The 15,810-nt window shown below is 34.9% G+C and overlaps 3 protein-coding genes across 4 annotated transcripts in view; 2 read left to right on the plus strand and 1 right to left on the minus strand.

Moving 5' to 3' along the window:
• The first annotated feature begins 1,703 nt into the window (after window positions 1-1,703).
• On the plus strand, window positions 1,704-11,497 carry LOC107686457 (germ cell-less protein-like 1). Its single transcript, XM_016483470.1, has 15 exons — window positions 1,704-1,954; window positions 2,377-2,563; window positions 3,634-3,757; window positions 3,848-3,944; window positions 4,059-4,156; window positions 5,538-5,650; window positions 5,740-5,805; window positions 5,890-5,974; window positions 7,431-7,521; window positions 7,593-7,733; window positions 7,905-7,974; window positions 8,058-8,133; window positions 9,150-9,295; window positions 10,489-10,576; window positions 10,671-11,497. The coding sequence occupies exons 2-15, from the start codon at window positions 2,388-2,390 to the stop codon at window positions 10,809-10,811; spliced, it is 1,512 nt and encodes a 503-aa protein (XP_016338956.1). The 5' UTR covers window positions 1,704-1,954; window positions 2,377-2,387; the 3' UTR covers window positions 10,812-11,497.
• Window positions 11,498-11,936: 439 nt separating this feature from the next.
• Window positions 11,937-13,950, minus strand: LOC107686460 (protein FAM136A). 2 transcript variants are annotated; one of them, XM_016483475.1, is made up of 4 exons: window positions 13,875-13,950; window positions 13,585-13,691; window positions 12,383-12,523; window positions 11,937-12,293 (listed from the first exon to the last, which is right to left on the minus strand). In XM_016483475.1, the coding sequence occupies exons 2-4, from the start codon at window positions 13,669-13,671 to the stop codon at window positions 12,105-12,107; spliced, it is 417 nt and encodes a 138-aa protein (XP_016338961.1). In that variant the 5' UTR covers window positions 13,672-13,691; window positions 13,875-13,950; the 3' UTR covers window positions 11,937-12,104. The 2 variants fall into 2 exon arrangements, with proteins under 2 accessions (XP_016338961.1, XP_016338960.1); XM_016483474.1 differs by having other exon boundaries at window positions 13,585-13,880.
• LOC107686458 (prenylcysteine oxidase-like) overlaps window positions 13,937-15,810 on the plus strand; it is an 11,452-nt gene continuing 9,578 nt past the window's right edge. The window contains exon 1 of the mRNA XM_016483471.1: window positions 13,937-14,014. The gene's annotated coding sequence lies outside the window, so the exon portion shown is untranslated. The remainder of the gene's footprint in view (window positions 14,015-15,810) is intronic.

Here is a 15,810-nt window from a genome sequence, read left to right on the forward strand (position 1 = left end):
AGACCGATGAGCTTTGTAAAAATCGACGCGTTTCAAAAAGGCGGGGCATAGAGGAGAAACAATAATGTACAGTATGTGGAAAATAATGTGTTTTTTTAACTTTAAACTGCATACACACATTTCATTACACCAAATACACAAAATAATGTTCTTTTTAGCAACATCATATGACCCCTTTAACTATAATAACCCTGCAGTGATTTATTAAATATTACTGAAAATTAACATGTTTTAGTTTAGTTTAGTTAAGTTTTTTTGTGTGTGTGTTTGTTTGAAATGAAGGTAGTTCTGATTTGGCAAAAATCATCCTTTTTTAGCAATTTCAAAGCAAATACATAAATATAAGTTATATATCAAATATTGCCAAAATGCTGAAAAATATTGAGATATAATTGTGCTATGTTATGTCATCCAGTCTTACTTCTGAGATTTATCTTTTTTTATTTATTTATTTATTGTTAAATAGTAATAAGTATTTACAAATAACGTTCTCTAATGGTTAAATTTGTTTAACAATTTGTTTAATTTCATAATAATAAACTACTCAGAACTGGTGGACATCAAGCAACATTAAAACTTTTGGTATGAAAATGTTTTCATAACACCAGGAAAGTAAATAAATAAATAAAAACATTTTTTTTTAGCCTGCATTAAAGCTGCTGTCCGTATGTTTTGTCTCGTTGTCGCCATCTCTGTTTGAAAACCTGCAACTGCAGCTGTTTGCGGAATTATCTTCCTTGCGTGGGTTGTGCGTCGGCACGGCTGACGGCTCCAGCGCGGATGAATCTAATGTTTTGAGGAGTATGTGTGGCAGTCAGTCACCGCACCCGTGTGGATATTTAATGTACTTCGCAATCACAGATTCTAGCCGACGTCTTGGAATATGACCCAAATAAGCATTTTCACCATATATGGTCATCTGAACAAGTAAGTAACAAGTCTGCCACATTTGTTCTGACCAACTGAGGAAAAAAATAATTACAATAAATCGCGCTACCAATGGTTATTTAATCTAAAGATCGGTTTGCTCATATCAGATCAAACCATGCAAATTATGATTGTTATACTTTATGCTCAAATTATTAATGTTAACAACATCAGCATTGCCTATAGTGTGTATTAGCGTGTAGATTTCAATTTCTGAACAGTCTAACCTCTAATTGTCCATTCGAATTTCATATTAAGAAATTCTTTTAACCCAAAAAGCAAATTATGCTCCTTTCGAACTGGTTGTCTTTAAAATACAAATCTTGTGTAATCCCAGGCTATCTGTAATCAGAAACACATTTAAAACTGGAATATAATTTAATTTAATTCACATGTGTTTCATAAACACATAATCCTTTCTGGATTACAATCCGCCATTGAAACGATACATTTAATTATTCCGGCTGCTGTGAGAAAAGGCTATAAACGATCCGCCACCTGCAGCATCCTCACATGCGATAGCCTAGTAGCCGGGATGTGATTTAATGACGCAGTGCCATGCTCGAATTTCCCGCGAAAACCGACCCGTACCACTCAAATTAGAAAACATTATTATAAGCTGTGAATCGGGCTAAAGTAGGGCGATAGTTTTGAACACTGGCTGGTTATGTACTTGCTCAAATATTTATTTCGGATAATTTTTAACCAAAAAAAAAAGTGACGGACTGCAGCTTTAAGTAAAACCGAAGGCTTGTTGCATCTCCGCGACTCTAGGTGGCAGCAGCACCCGGCGAACATCACAGACAGCCGTGGCGTGAGGAGAGACACATCCCTTCTGTTTGTTATTTACCAGTCTGCTTTTGTTTCAAACTGCAGATTCATTTATTACACATTTTACAGCCGATTTCGATGTACTGCTATTAACAGCTAATACATGCGTTCATTATACGCCTAATGATGCATTTGCACAGCGGTTGATGAGCAGATTCCAGGGTTTGTCCAGTATTTTGAGAGGTAGAAGCGTGTGGTGAGTGTTTACAAGAGGCGAGAATGGTTGCTAGTGTTTTGTAACAAACAAACGACAGCGTATGCAAAAATAATAAGTTCATGATGTTAAGATAATATAACGGTGATACAGACAAATCGACATCAAGCCACAGTCACTTCACAACATAACATCACTGTTTCTGTACTGAACCATCAGCCTGAAGCTTCTTAATTGGAACCATTGGAATGTGCAGTAACACTAATTTAGCTAAATTCACTTTAGATAATGCACAGTAAGCACTGGAAATTGATCGCTGTCACCACCTGTCACCTGACTTCAGTTTGTTGTACTATTTTTAGACTTTCTGCAGGTGGCACCCAGTACAGATGCACTGGTTGTACAGTTGTCATGCCACGTCAGTGTTTGTAACATGACTAAATGGGTAGTGTCTGTTTTTGTAGGCTGAATAATTATGGGTTCTCTCGGGAGCCACTTCCAGGCGTCACCCCGGGGCCCAGAGGAGGCTGTGGAGAGGCAGTGCGCTGGGAACAGACACAGCTGTGAGTGCAGGAAGAGGAAACGCAGCTCGCACTGTGAGTGCGACAGCGAGCCCGAGGACGAGGACAGTCAGCTGGACACGCCACGCAGGTGAGAACACATGCATCACATGGAGGCCTAATGGTTAGAGAGTCGGACTTGTAACCCGAAGGTCGCTGGTTTGAGACTCTGTACTGGCTGCCAACTGCTTCTGGTGTGTGTGTGTGTGTGTTCACTACTCACTGCTGTGTGTGTGCACTTGGATGGGTTAAATGCAGAGCACAAATTCCGAGTATGGGACACCATACTTGGCCACGCGTCACGTCCTTTCCTTTCCTTACCGTTCAAAAGTTTGGGGTTGGTCAGATTTTCTAAATATGTTTGAAAGAAGACTCTTTTGCTCACCAAGGCTGCATATAATTGATCAAAAATACAGTAAAACAATACATGTCTGACAATACTCATGTCACAATTCAGCCAATGATACGCAACACTGATTTCACAATACAATGCTCTCGCAATACTTCAACCAAAATTGATTTTTTTAAATATTATTACTTATTAGACATGATAAACAGTTAACACAAAGTACTGTTCTTTTGGCATCAGTAATTGGCTTGAACAGGTTTGGACTCTTTCTCCCCTTTGCAGAGGACATTGGTGACAGAATAGAAATATTCATGTTTTTGTGTTGCGAAAAATACAGAATTATGTTAGAGACATATGCTTGCACTCTGTCCCTGATTATATACATTTCAGTTCAGTATTGTATTTTATTAAATGATATATTTTATTTTTTAATTCATTAAGAATAATTAATAAACATAGAAGATCAAATATGTGACTTTCTGGGTTTACCATATTTGATGATTTTGCCAATATCTGCAATGCATACTATTGCATTTTAGTATGGTGAATTATTGTGATGCAATATATATTGTTGCACTCCTAGTAAAAACAGTAATATTGTGAAATATTATTCAAATTGGAATATATTTTCAAATGTAATTTATTCCTGTGATGGTAAAGCTGAATTTTCAGCATCATTACTCCAGTCTTCAGTGTCACATGATCCTTAAATTGTGACGGGGGGGGACACCTGCATTGTCACATTAATAGCGTTGTATTTATTAAATGTGTCTAATGTTTTTTTTTTGTTTTTTTCATATATCTGTGGACAGGAAAAAGTTGAAAAGCACCTCTAAGTACATCTACCAGACACTATTTTTGAATGGGGAGAACAGTGACATCCAGATCCGCGCCCTGGGGCAGGAGTGGAACCTGCATAAAATTTACCTGTGTCAGGTTGGTCCAGCTGTTCAGTTCTCCTAATAACAGAGTACTGAAGACGTTCATTTTGCTTTGATTTAAATGTTTTTTCCTCTCCTTTTGCAGTCTGGCTATTTCTCCAGCATGTTCAGTGGATCCTGGAAGGAGTCTAACATGATGGTTATTGAGCTTGAGATCCCAGACCAGAATATTGACACAGAGGGTGAGAATTCTAAGAATATGTTTCTAACATCTCCTTGATTCAATAAACAAGTTAAAAGTGTTTTGTTGACACCAAACATTCATATCTTGACCATGTTTTCTTCTCCATCTGCAGCCCTGCAAGTGGTTTTTGGGTCACTCTACAGGGATGACGTGTTGATCAAACCAAGTCGAGTTGTTAATATTCTCGCTGCTGCTTGTATGCTTCAGTTGGTGAGTATGCCCAGTGTTAAAAACAACATCATTACCATCTGATTCCTTAAAGACATACAATTACTCTGTAATGCAACTATAGCCTTTTTCCTTTCCCCATTTGAGCCAACAATATGTCTTACCTTTTTATGATCATGTGCATGTATTTTTATGGATTGCAAACCAGAAAATGTTTGTGAATTCTTCTTGTCAACTTGTTAGCTACATAAAATGATCAAACTGGTTAGAAATGTCAAGAATTACTTTTGATAGTCATAGTCGTATCAGTATGGTTGGGTTAAACATTACAAATCTGTATATTTTGCCTTTATTGCCTGTTGATTATGATAACTGTTTAATTTCAGTTAAAGTACAACTATTCAAAAGAGTTGGGTCAGGAGATTTTTTATTTTTATTTCAACAAAAGTGGCAGTAAAGGCATTTATAATGCTACAAATAAATACTGTTTTTGTTTTTGAACTTACTCTTCATCAAATAATCCTGAAAAGCAAAATCACTGTTTCCACAAAAATATGATGTTTTCAACATTGATAATAATAAATGTTTTATAAGCAGCAAATCCGATCAGAATGATTTCTGAAGGATCATGTGACACTGAAGACTAGAGTAATTGAAAGTTCAGCTTTGCATCATAGAAATAAATTACATTTTAAAATCTACTAAAATATAAAACAGTTATTTTAAATTGTAATAACATTTCACAATATTACTGTTTTTCTGTATTTTTCATACAAATGAATACAGCCTTGGCGAGCAAAAAAAACCGTAGCGTTCCCAAATGTTTGAACAGTAGTGTATGTACAGTGCCTTACGAAAGTATTCATACCCCTTAATTTTTTTTTTTCATGTTTTGTTATGTTGCTGCCTTATGTTAAACTGCTTTAAATTACTTTTTTTTTCACTGTATGTAATCGTTTTTTTTAAAGAGTGAAATAGTGTATAATTAATATATAGTAATAGTAACTTATAGTAAAGTTAAATTTGTAGCTGTAAATAATTGTAAATGTTAAATAATACTTTTTAAAAAAAAATGATACGTTTAACTTTAGAAAGGTTAAATGGCAGATTTAAATATTTAAACATTTTATACATTTTAAATGAAAAGTTTTTGTGTTTTGATCAGTTCAAATGCAAGGGTAAATAGAAATCTGAACTTCTGGAATGAAAAACAACAAATACACAGCCAATCAAAATCAGTCACCTAGCAAAACCTTAGCAACCATATAGCAACACCCTGATAGCTACCCACTACATTTTTACCCGCTACACTCGCGTTTTTGTTGAAAATAGAAAAATCTAGTTGTTTTTTAATGAATGTTATTACCTCTGTAATCACCTTTCTAGCATCATCCTTTAATAACCTGCTCTTTGTCTTTCCCAGGATGGACTGATCCAGCAGTGTGGAGAGACCATGAAGGAGAATGTGAATGTGAAGACCGTGTGCAGCTATTATAACTCAGCCACCATGTACGGCTTGGACTCCGTCATGAAGAAGTCAGTAGTCTTGTCTGATTTCCTGTCTGGTTATTCTCTGACACATCTGCAGCATAATAAACATGTTGCATGCTCTCTGTGCATTGCAGGTGTTTAGAGTGGCTCCTCAATAACCTGATGACGCATCAGAATGTGGACCTAATGAAGGAGCTCGGGTACAGTCTTACTCTATGAGTCTGTGTCTGACCTCATCTGAAGGTTTTAGTGCTTATGTTTGGTCTGTTTTACTATGTGTGTAGGGCAGAAATGATGGAACAGCTCATTCAGTCTTCTGATCTGTTCGTAATGCAAGTGGAAATGGACGTCTACACGGCAATGAAAAAGGTAGGTGACCTTGATCATATATCATCATAGCATTTTATATTACAGGCACAATCTAAAAGATTTTGTATATGATCTGCTTCATGTTTATTGCCACTTAATGGATAATCTGTGATCTTTTGGAAGCATTTTAAGAATTTAAATTAATGTATTTAATATTACATTTATTTAATCAAATAATATTAAGAAAAATTGTAAAATGCAATACATTTATTTAATAAATTAAAAGTCCATATTAATTATTTTGATAAAGGAATTACTTTTATATAGTTATATTTTAAAGTTTATATTTAGTGGATTCAAGCAACTCACACTTAATATTTCATACATTTTAGAAAAATAATATAAAAAAATGTAATTAATACTATATAACAGACATTTCAGGTATATTTATTTCTTTGTAATGGATTTTATGATGCATTACGCCCACCTCAATAAAAATTATTATCAAATCATTTCATAATTTTAATTAAATTAAAAGGATTTTTTTTAAACGTATTTTAAAATTAAAAATTTTAATTAATTTAATTTAATTGATTAAAGGGTATGGTTCCTATTCTAAATATATATCTTAAAATGTAAATGCTATCTTTAAATGAAATGTTTAATTGAATGTATATATTTTTACAATACAAACAGATATTTTTATATATGTGCAACCTGCTCTGAGTATTAACATTTTATTGGTTTTGACTGTAACAGTGTTTTTGCTATTTATTTATGTATTTTCCATAATAATATTATTTATATATTAGTATAGATATTATACATTTATATTTCAAAATTGTAATAATATTTTTATTTTGTTTTATAACCTAATTTTTTGGCATTTTTAAATACCACAGAGCAAAATGTAAAGGTTCCTTTATGAACCACAAAATGAACAGTGTTTCAAAGATTGTAAATGCAATGATAAATACACTTTTTTTTGTGCTCTGTCAATTACTATAATTGGCCAAATATAACATATTATGCAAATAGTGCTGTCAAACGATTAATCGCGATTAATCGCATCCAAAATAAACGTTTTTGTTTACATAATATATGTGTGTGTAATGTGCATATTTATTATGTATCTATAAATACAAACACATGCATGTATATATTTAAGAAAAATATGTTATGTTTATATATTAAATATATTTATATATAATATAAAATATAAGAATATAAATGTATATGCATGTAAATATTTCCAAAATATATACTGTATGTGTGCGTATTTATATATACATAATAAATATGCACATTACACATACATATATTATGTAAACAAAATCTTTTATTTTGGATGAGATTCATCGTTTGACAGCACTATATGCAAAACATATTTTTTATGTATTTATAGTTCAATGTTCTATTATTTAGTATGTCCTGGTTTTACAGGGTTAAATTTGGTGTTTTTAGTGGTGCGCTGAAACTACATCACTGCTCTCTCTTTTGACTTTTTTTTTTTCAGTGGATGTTCTTACAGCTTAATCCATCCTGGGATGGGCCTATCAAACAACTTCTGCTCGATGCAGACGCCTGGCTGTGTAAAAGAAGAAGTGGTACGTTGCACTCATAGAAATACATAAGTGCATTTATATAACCTTCCTCTAACTGCCACACTCACACACAGAGGCTGGAGAAGAGGAGCCGTTTCTGAATACAGATGACGGGATGCCATTCGTCCCTGTTTTCAGACACATCCGCCTGCAGTACATCATCAATGACCTGGCCTCGGCCCGCATGCTGGAACGGGACAACATCCTACCCCCCGGTGAGACTTTCCTGGTGCACTCGGACTCCAGTCAGATTAAAGATTTCTGAGAAAGATTTAGCTGGTTTTGTGTGCAGTATGCATCAGATAGTCCTCAGATGGTCCATTTTTGTCTGAGGCTGAGATTAGTGGGGCGGATATGAACTCAACTTCCTCTTGTGTTGTTATCAGAGTGGCTGAGCGCCGTGTACAAACAGCAGTGGTTTGCTATGCTGAGGACAGAACACGATAACGATAACGGGTGAGAGAACGGCCCAAACATCGTCACTGCTAAACATTAAACATGTGGTGTGAATTGCAAATAAGTGAATATGATTGTTACAGACCACAAGAGGCCAATAAAGATGAGTTTGAGCTGAACAGCATGCGCTGTGGCCGAAAACTGACCAAAGATGGAGATGTGAGTTGGATTCTTGCTATTAAAGGGATAGATCACCAAAAAATGAAAATTCTGTCATTAATTACTCACCCTCATGTCGTTCCAAACCCGTAAGACCTTCGTTCATCATCAGAACACAAATTAAGATATTTTTGTTGAATTCCGAGAGCTCTCTGACCCTCCCATAGACAGCAAGGATCTTTACACGATCAAGACTCAGAAACGTAGCAAGGACATTGATAAAATAATTCATGTGACATCAGGGGTTCAACCATAATTTTACAAAGCTACGAGAATACTTTTTGTGCGCAAAGAAAACAAAAATAATGACTTTATTGAACAATTCGTTCAACTCCTCCGCGTCACCCTATAGCGCCATTTTGGAGAGTATCACATATGTAAATAACGTATGCACGCGAAAGGGCTGTGCAAAAAATCGAATGGGTAATGTGCATTAAATCTCCAGCACTCACTACTAATCACCAGAAGCGGCTTTACTGACGAGATTCGCATGAAAATCACATTCGATTTTTTGCACAGCCCTAGCACACGGACACGCTGTTTATGTTGTCTACACTTTGATCTGAATGTAAACAACGTATCCGCGTGCATACGTTATTTACATATGTGATACTCTCCAAAATGGCGATATAGGGTGACGCGGAGGAGACAAATTGTTGAATAAATTCATTATTTTTGTTTTCTTTGCACACAAAAAGTATTCTCGTAGTTTCGTAAAATTACGGTTGAACCACTGATGTCACATGAATTATTTTATCAATGTCCTTACTATGTTTCTGAGTCTTGATCGTGTAAAGATCCTTGCTGTCTATGGTGGGGTCAGAGAGCTCTCAGAATTCATCAAAAATATCTTAATTTGTGTTCTGAAGATGAATGAAGGTCTTACAGGTCTGGAACGACATGAGGGTGAGTAATTAATGACAGAATTTTCATTTTTGGGTGAACTATCCCTTTAAATTTGTTGTGTCTTTTGCTAGTTAAGAATGGAATGTATATATTTGTTGTTGTCTCTACAGTACTGTTGGCGATGGACAGGGTTCAATTATGGCTTTGACCTGCTGGTTACCTATACGAATCGTTTCATCATCTTTAAGAGAAACACCCTCAGTCAGCCATGTGGAGGCGCTGTCAGCTTACAGCCACGACGCCACTTTGCGTACCGGTGAGCTGTTACACCTCGGATTATATTATATTATATGTTATGTTATGTTATGTTATGTTATGTTTATCTCTAACCCTAATCAAACACACCGGAGTTTGCTAATCAATGTCTTCAGGATCATTAGAAAATCACAGGTAGGTTTGTTTGATTATAGGGTTGGAGCTAAACTCTGCAGGAAAGTGGATCTCGCGAGCCAGATTTGAGGATCACGGTTATAATACAACATACAGTCTGTATAAAATATAAATCATAATAGTAAAGTTTTTTTTGTACATATATTGGACATATATGTTTCTTAGTAATACAAGTACAAGATATATTATTAATTTGTAAAATAATATTTTTATATGATTTTAATAATTAATACATTAATTTATTCATTAATTTATGTTTTATTACTTTATAATAAAAATATTTAATTAACAGATAACACCATACTTCCCCAGTTAATCACAGTATATTAAGAAATTACATTTTGTATTGTAGTTGAACTGTTATGTTTAAATATGCAAAAGAAGCGCATTATATAATTAAAATGCACTAAACTGCATACATTTCAAGAACAGAAATCTGAACATAGGATAAAGCCAGGTAAAAAAATATTCTTTCTTTCTTTCCTTCTTTCTTTCTTTACATATTAGAGTTGAAGGATTTTTACAGCTGTGACTTTGATATATTTTAATCACTTCTTAAATCAGAAAGTCCTATCAACTGCCAGAAAAAGATGATTTGCCACCATATTTTTAGGAAAAAAATTGATATATTCGGACAAATGATATGAATATAGACAGGAATAAAACCGTAAAGTTTGTTGAGTGTAAGTGTTACTGAAGTGGATATTTCTGGCTCAGTGGAGGAAAAAAATTGAGAAAATGGTCTTTAAAGATATGTATTATAAGTAAAACCTTCGGCTGCAAATGGATAAAATGTAATAAAAGAAACAAATGTGTATTTTGTATGTTTTCTCTCTGCTAGCCTGAAAGAAGACATGTTATGAAAGCAAAAAATAGCCTAAAATCTCAAATTTGACCAATGCATGAAAAAACAATAGTTTTGACTGTAGTGTCTCTTGCCTTGGATAAAATGTATATTAAATAATATTTATAAATATATTACGTATATATTTTTAAGTCATTATTTTTAATTTGGTATTTAAAATTATTTTTAAATTACATTTTTTTTTCTTTTTTCAGATTGCGCCTTGCTTCATTTGATAACAGTGGAAAAGTGGTTTGCAGCCGGTCAACTGGCTACCAGCTTGTTACCCTCGAAAAGGACCAGGTATTCTGTCTTAATGTTAAATATTAAATCATTTTATTTCCAGTTACTTCAAGGCTTGACTTGACTGAACTACTTCATTGTGTTACGATCACAGGAATACGTGGTGATGAATCTGGACAGCCGGCTCTTGTCTTTTCCTCTGTGTGTGTGCTGTAACTTCCTCTACACTTCCCCGTCCAGTGAGAGGAGAGGTGACACCCCGGAGCCGGAGAACAGTGCCCGCAGTGTGTCATGACGGCACACCACAAAACCTCCATCAGCCACCAGTCCAGCCTTCTTATGATTTACAGTTTGTTAGCGTCATGTATATTATTGCAGTCATTTTATTTGTATGCTTAATTTGTAAATAGTCAGGTGCTTTTTAAATAATTTGCTATATATCAGCATCAGAGCTAAGAGGAAGTGCTCTTGGTCGTGAACTTCATTTGACTCTTTTTGTGTTTGTTTGGAAGTTGTATTATATGTAAACTTGTTAGGCTGGTTATTAATTTGTCAGTCATTCCTATTTTTTGTTTTACAAAGACTGAACATTGGTTTTGTACTGTTGTATTTGTTTGAAATTGGTGCTAATGTGATACATGTTGTCATTATTTGTCAATGCATGCCGATGTAGGAGCAGTGAAGGGTTAACAGGCATGTGTTGGGTTTACCAACAGGGCATTTTAAGTGACTTCCACAGGTGTCCAATGAAGCAGTACAATTTTCACTATTTATACACAATGTGGTTTTGGTGAAATGTAAATATTGTTGGACCAAACCGTCATATGAAATAAATAGGTTCATTAAAACAGCACTGACAGAAGAAATTGCGTTCACTTTTTCAAACTGCAATGTGAAAAACATCAGTAATAAAACCTGTTTGAACAGGATGATTTTCTATATACACAAATACACATATAATATGTATATTATATGTATGTACACAGGCACAATTTTTATTATTTTAGCTGCTGACCAAAACATATTCAAGTTACAGTTATATAATAAATACGGGCTTAAAGTGCACACTGATCTTTAAAACAAAAAAAAACTTTTGAAATGTTTTACTTTACATGTAATGAATCTAGAATATATGAAAGTTTCACTTTTTGAAATAAGTTACAAAAAGAACTTTTTCACGATATGCTAATTTTTTTAAATGCACCTGTATATAAATTTATTTTAGGTATATGTTAAGCCAGGTATATATTCGTTTAAAATAATATATTCTTATATATTATAAGGTATATATTCTTTTTTATTTATTTAGTGGTGAAATGTCCTGGACATTTCTAGACAGTTGTCAAGAGATTGACCCTAATAGTTTTGCTAGATTACATAATGTTTCCCTCCCTCTGTCATTCAACAGGCAGCAAGTTGGTTTGATCACATTTATTGTCTGTACAAAAACCACAAACAATATGGACACAGAAATCAGCACATGCCATTCACCAAGCCACAATCAGGTGACGGCAATCACAATCCTCCATCCAGTAAACTCACGAGTCCACAAGAATCATTTCCTACAGCCTCAGCCACAGTCAGAGCTTCACTGAGCTATTGAGTTCAGGCTGTCCTTCAGTCTGCGAGTCATGCTGGGCAGCAGGCTCAGGTGTTCGTCCACACAGCTGCCCACACAGCTGTCCATCAGCGCCCGCACGGCAGGCTCCTTCGCCCCGGAGTCAAACAGATCCTTGGCCTTGTCGTTACAGTGCATTGTACACCTCGTGAGACGATCCTGTCGTCGATGAATAAATGGTTAGTCTATATGACATTATTCCAGCTATAAGACTAAAAGTGAACGATGGCTGACAGAAGTCGACTGACCTGAAACTGCTGGAGTTCACTGGTGACCAGTCCTTGAGCTTTAGCCAGCGGTGTGTGGCAGCGGTCGATACACTGGTGCACCTGGTTCATGGAGTGGCCGGGATTCTCACAACACTCTGCGCTGCAGCGGAACATGCGGCCCTGAAGATCGAAAGAGCGTCATAAGCCATTACTTAATCAACCTTTGACTAATAAGTGGGCAAAAACTATGGCTTAAGTCAATATAGTAAATCAATAGAGAAAAAAAAAAACAGAATGAACAAAACAGATTACTGCACATCACCAGAAGCTGACCTGACATGTCAAATATCGACAGCAATGTTCTATAGTGTAACATGCTATACATACAATTATTTAAACTTTGCCAAAACATTTTAAAACTTTTTTTTCCCAATTCTTGTCTAAATATTACAGTTACAGGCAGTTTTAAGACTTCATATTAAGAGACTACATGTAACAAAAAATTACTATTTAAAAATAATAAAAATGTAAATGAATTAAGCAATTCATTGGATATTATAAAATTAAATAGTATAAATTAACTATATTAAAATTATATAAATGGTGATTAAAACAATTATAGACTGCCATTACAGTGTGGGGTCTGTAAGATTTTTTTGTTTTTGAAAGAAGTGTCTTATGTTCACCTCACCAAGACTGAGCTTATTTGATGAAACGGCTATATTGTGAACTATTATTACAATTTAAAATAATGTTTCTATTTGAATATATTTAAAAATGTAATTTATTCCAGTGATGGAAAAGCTGAATCTTCAGCATCATTACCCCAGTCTTCAGTGTCACGTGATCCTTCAGAAATCATTCTAATATGCAGATCTGCTGCTCAAGAAACATTTCTGATTATTATTAGTATGGCTATTGTGTGTTTGTGGAAGCATTGTTACATTTATTCCAGGATTCTTTGATGGGCAGAAAGTTCAAAAGAACAGCATTTATTCAAAATAGACTTTGTCCGTTTTTACTGCCACTTTTGACCAATTTAACACATCCCAGCTAAATAAAATTATTTATGTAATTAAAAAAATGAATAGCTGTTTAGTTGTAAACTGATGTGGCGTAAAAGACTCGTGAATTAATGTTGACATACAAAGAGCAACAGTGTTCATCACAGATACCCAGCACTGGATAGTATCTAGATCTGTTACTTCTGTATTAGGAGGAACATGAAAAATGAAGCTTACCTGCATCTTACGGATGTGCTCTTTCTCCAGACTCTGAACCATCTCCTCCACTGCCTTCTGCACGCGAGCCTGCTGTGCTTCTGTCATTCCTGATCTCACATCAACTGCTTTTATTTTCAGGAAACGTTAGTTAGAAAGCTACTACTTCAACCAGCGACTCTATAAAGCCATGACTCAAAACCAACTCATTTTACAAACAAAGCCTGGAAATCCTTACTAAAACGTTCAAATGTATCAACTTGAAATGAAACCAAAAATCCTGCAATTTAACAATTCTTCAGTAAGGTCACCTCCTCCACGCCACTTCCGCCGTGGAGTGCGTCCTATTTCCGCTTCCGTACTTCATCCGAAGAACGAATCTGCGGCTGCTGGATTTCACGCACCTGTGTTATGCACTTTATTTTAACTTCTCATCCTGACCTTTAAACAGGTGAGATACATCGTTTTTTACAGCTGCGTATATTTGAACGTGACATGCCTGACGATGTCTGTATGCGAGTCTGACTAGTTTAACAGCAACAAGTTTAACTTCTCAACTCATTTGTTTTGCTTCGATGATGAGACTTTGTCCTCTCTGGCTACAGTAGTTATTATCAATGCCATTAATTCAAAATTTGCATTTTTATTACATTTCACATTATCAGACCGTCGAAATTGTCAATTGGATTTCTTCATGCTTGCGTTCAAAAAAGTTGAACCTGCTGAAAGATGCAATGAATTTATTTTTGTTTTATGTAAATGAAAACGTCCAATTCTAAACAACTTTGTTTATGAGCTAAATCATAAAACGGTCGAAAAGCTGCAGTATATTGCAATATGTATATATTTTAATGTTTTTACTTCAGAGGTTCTCAGGTGTCCAGGTGTCCTCAACCGAGATAAAGTTGGTTCGACGTTCGACGTGAAGATATTCAGCCGCGAAAAACTTCAATAAATTCTTAGTGGATGAGTATAATTGTATACAAAATGGCTTATCTGAAAAGCATTAAAACGTAGAACTGAAAACACATCGCAGTTTATTTGTTTTAATCGTCTTCTATATGTTGAAACGCATAAAGCCTCTAGCAGCGGCGAGCTAGCGCTTAGGCCAGCTAGGGACCGTCTACAAAGTACACGCATAAAGTCTCTAGCAGCAGCGAGCTAGCGCTTAGGCCAGCTAGGGACAGTCTACAAAGTACACGTAAAGGATAAAACGATTAATTATTAATTAGTTTTCCCTCCGGAATGTTTTTTACAATGAACAAAACAAGAGCAATTTGTGCACCAAGGTCTTTGAAAGATATAAAGACAAACACTTATAACGCTCACTTGAATTTAAATAAGAAATATTGTAAACAAGATATGTGATAGTGGTTATTATTATATTATTACTATTAATAAATATATTAATAAAAGAAAAATAATATTAAAAATCATTATCATTCCATAATTTAGTGGTTATGCAGTAGGCTTATTCCAGGTCCTTGTGAGAACATTTTAATGCTTGTTGTTTTCACAGAAGTTTGACACCAAAAAACACACCATTTAAACCAATAAATAAATTAATTAAAAATGAATACACTCTTCTGTATTAACCTCATGTCTTTGTTACTGTTTTTATAAGAACATTTTTATATTTGTTTTAGTCACAGAACTATAATAGAAAACATGGTATTGAAATTCAACAATTAAGACAAAACTGGCAAAGAGTGTTGTTTTGCAGTTGTTTTGACTTGAGTTTGAAAATCTAATTTTTAATACATTAATTTATAACACAGTTTTCTGGCTTCAGCCAATTGTTATTGTCTTACATTTCAAAATAAAAACTTATAAATTAATCATTGTTTCTAGTTGATCTAAAATAAAATATGCTATACAAGTAAATATTCTCCGTGAGAGCAGAGCCCAAAGCTTGTGGCCAGTGGTGTTCAGACTGGAGTTTGAACCTCTGCTTAATGATATAAACGGGAATCACCCACGAGCCATCAGCGCAGGGGAAAGATTTTACTCTATCGCTTTGTTCCAAGCAACGGGGGCATCCCCGGGCACGACATTCGCAGGGTAGGAGGGGGTAGTGACGCTGGGTGTAACTAAAAAGTTGCCATTGTCCGGTGAGGTCCGGTTGGGGAGTTACGGAACGATCTCATATCGCATAATCTTATTAACTGTTTATCTCCTGAACTGCAACTTTCTTTACCACGATATTCAGCGCCAATCCCCCCGTGCAGTCAATTTCACTGGTTAAGG

This window comes from Sinocyclocheilus anshuiensis, unplaced genomic scaffold, assembly GCF_001515605.1.
Source record: "Sinocyclocheilus anshuiensis isolate Anshui unplaced genomic scaffold, SAMN03320099.WGS_v1.1 scaffold838, whole genome shotgun sequence".
Classification (NCBI taxonomy): domain Eukaryota; kingdom Metazoa; phylum Chordata; class Actinopteri; order Cypriniformes; family Cyprinidae; genus Sinocyclocheilus; species Sinocyclocheilus anshuiensis.

What these genes read in the sequence shown, in the direction of transcription:
- LOC107686457 (XM_016483470.1), top strand. Translation starts at nt 2,388, where the DNA reads ATGGGTTCTCTCGGGAGCCACTTCCAGGCGTCACCCCGGGGCCCAGAG. An exon ending in TCTACACGGCAATGAAAAAG is followed by an intron (nt 5,975 to 7,430) that starts GTAGGTGACCTT and finishes TTTTTTTTTCAG; the next exon opens with TGGATGTTCTTACAGCTTAA. An exon ending in GCTGTGTAAAAGAAGAAGTG is followed by an intron (nt 7,522 to 7,592) that starts GTACGTTGCACT and finishes ACTCACACACAG; the next exon opens with AGGCTGGAGAAGAGGAGCCG.
- LOC107686460 (XM_016483475.1), bottom strand. Translation starts at nt 13,671, where the DNA reads ATGACAGAAGCACAGCAGGCTCGCGTGCAGAAGGCAGTGGAGGAGATG. An exon ending in AGCACATCCGTAAGATGCAG is followed by an intron (nt 12,524 to 13,584) that starts GTAAGCTTCATT and finishes TTCGATCTTCAG; the next exon opens with GGCCGCATGTTCCGCTGCAG. An exon ending in GTGAACTCCAGCAGTTTCAG is followed by an intron (nt 12,294 to 12,382) that starts GTCAGTCGACTT and finishes CATCGACGACAG; the next exon opens with GATCGTCTCACGAGGTGTAC.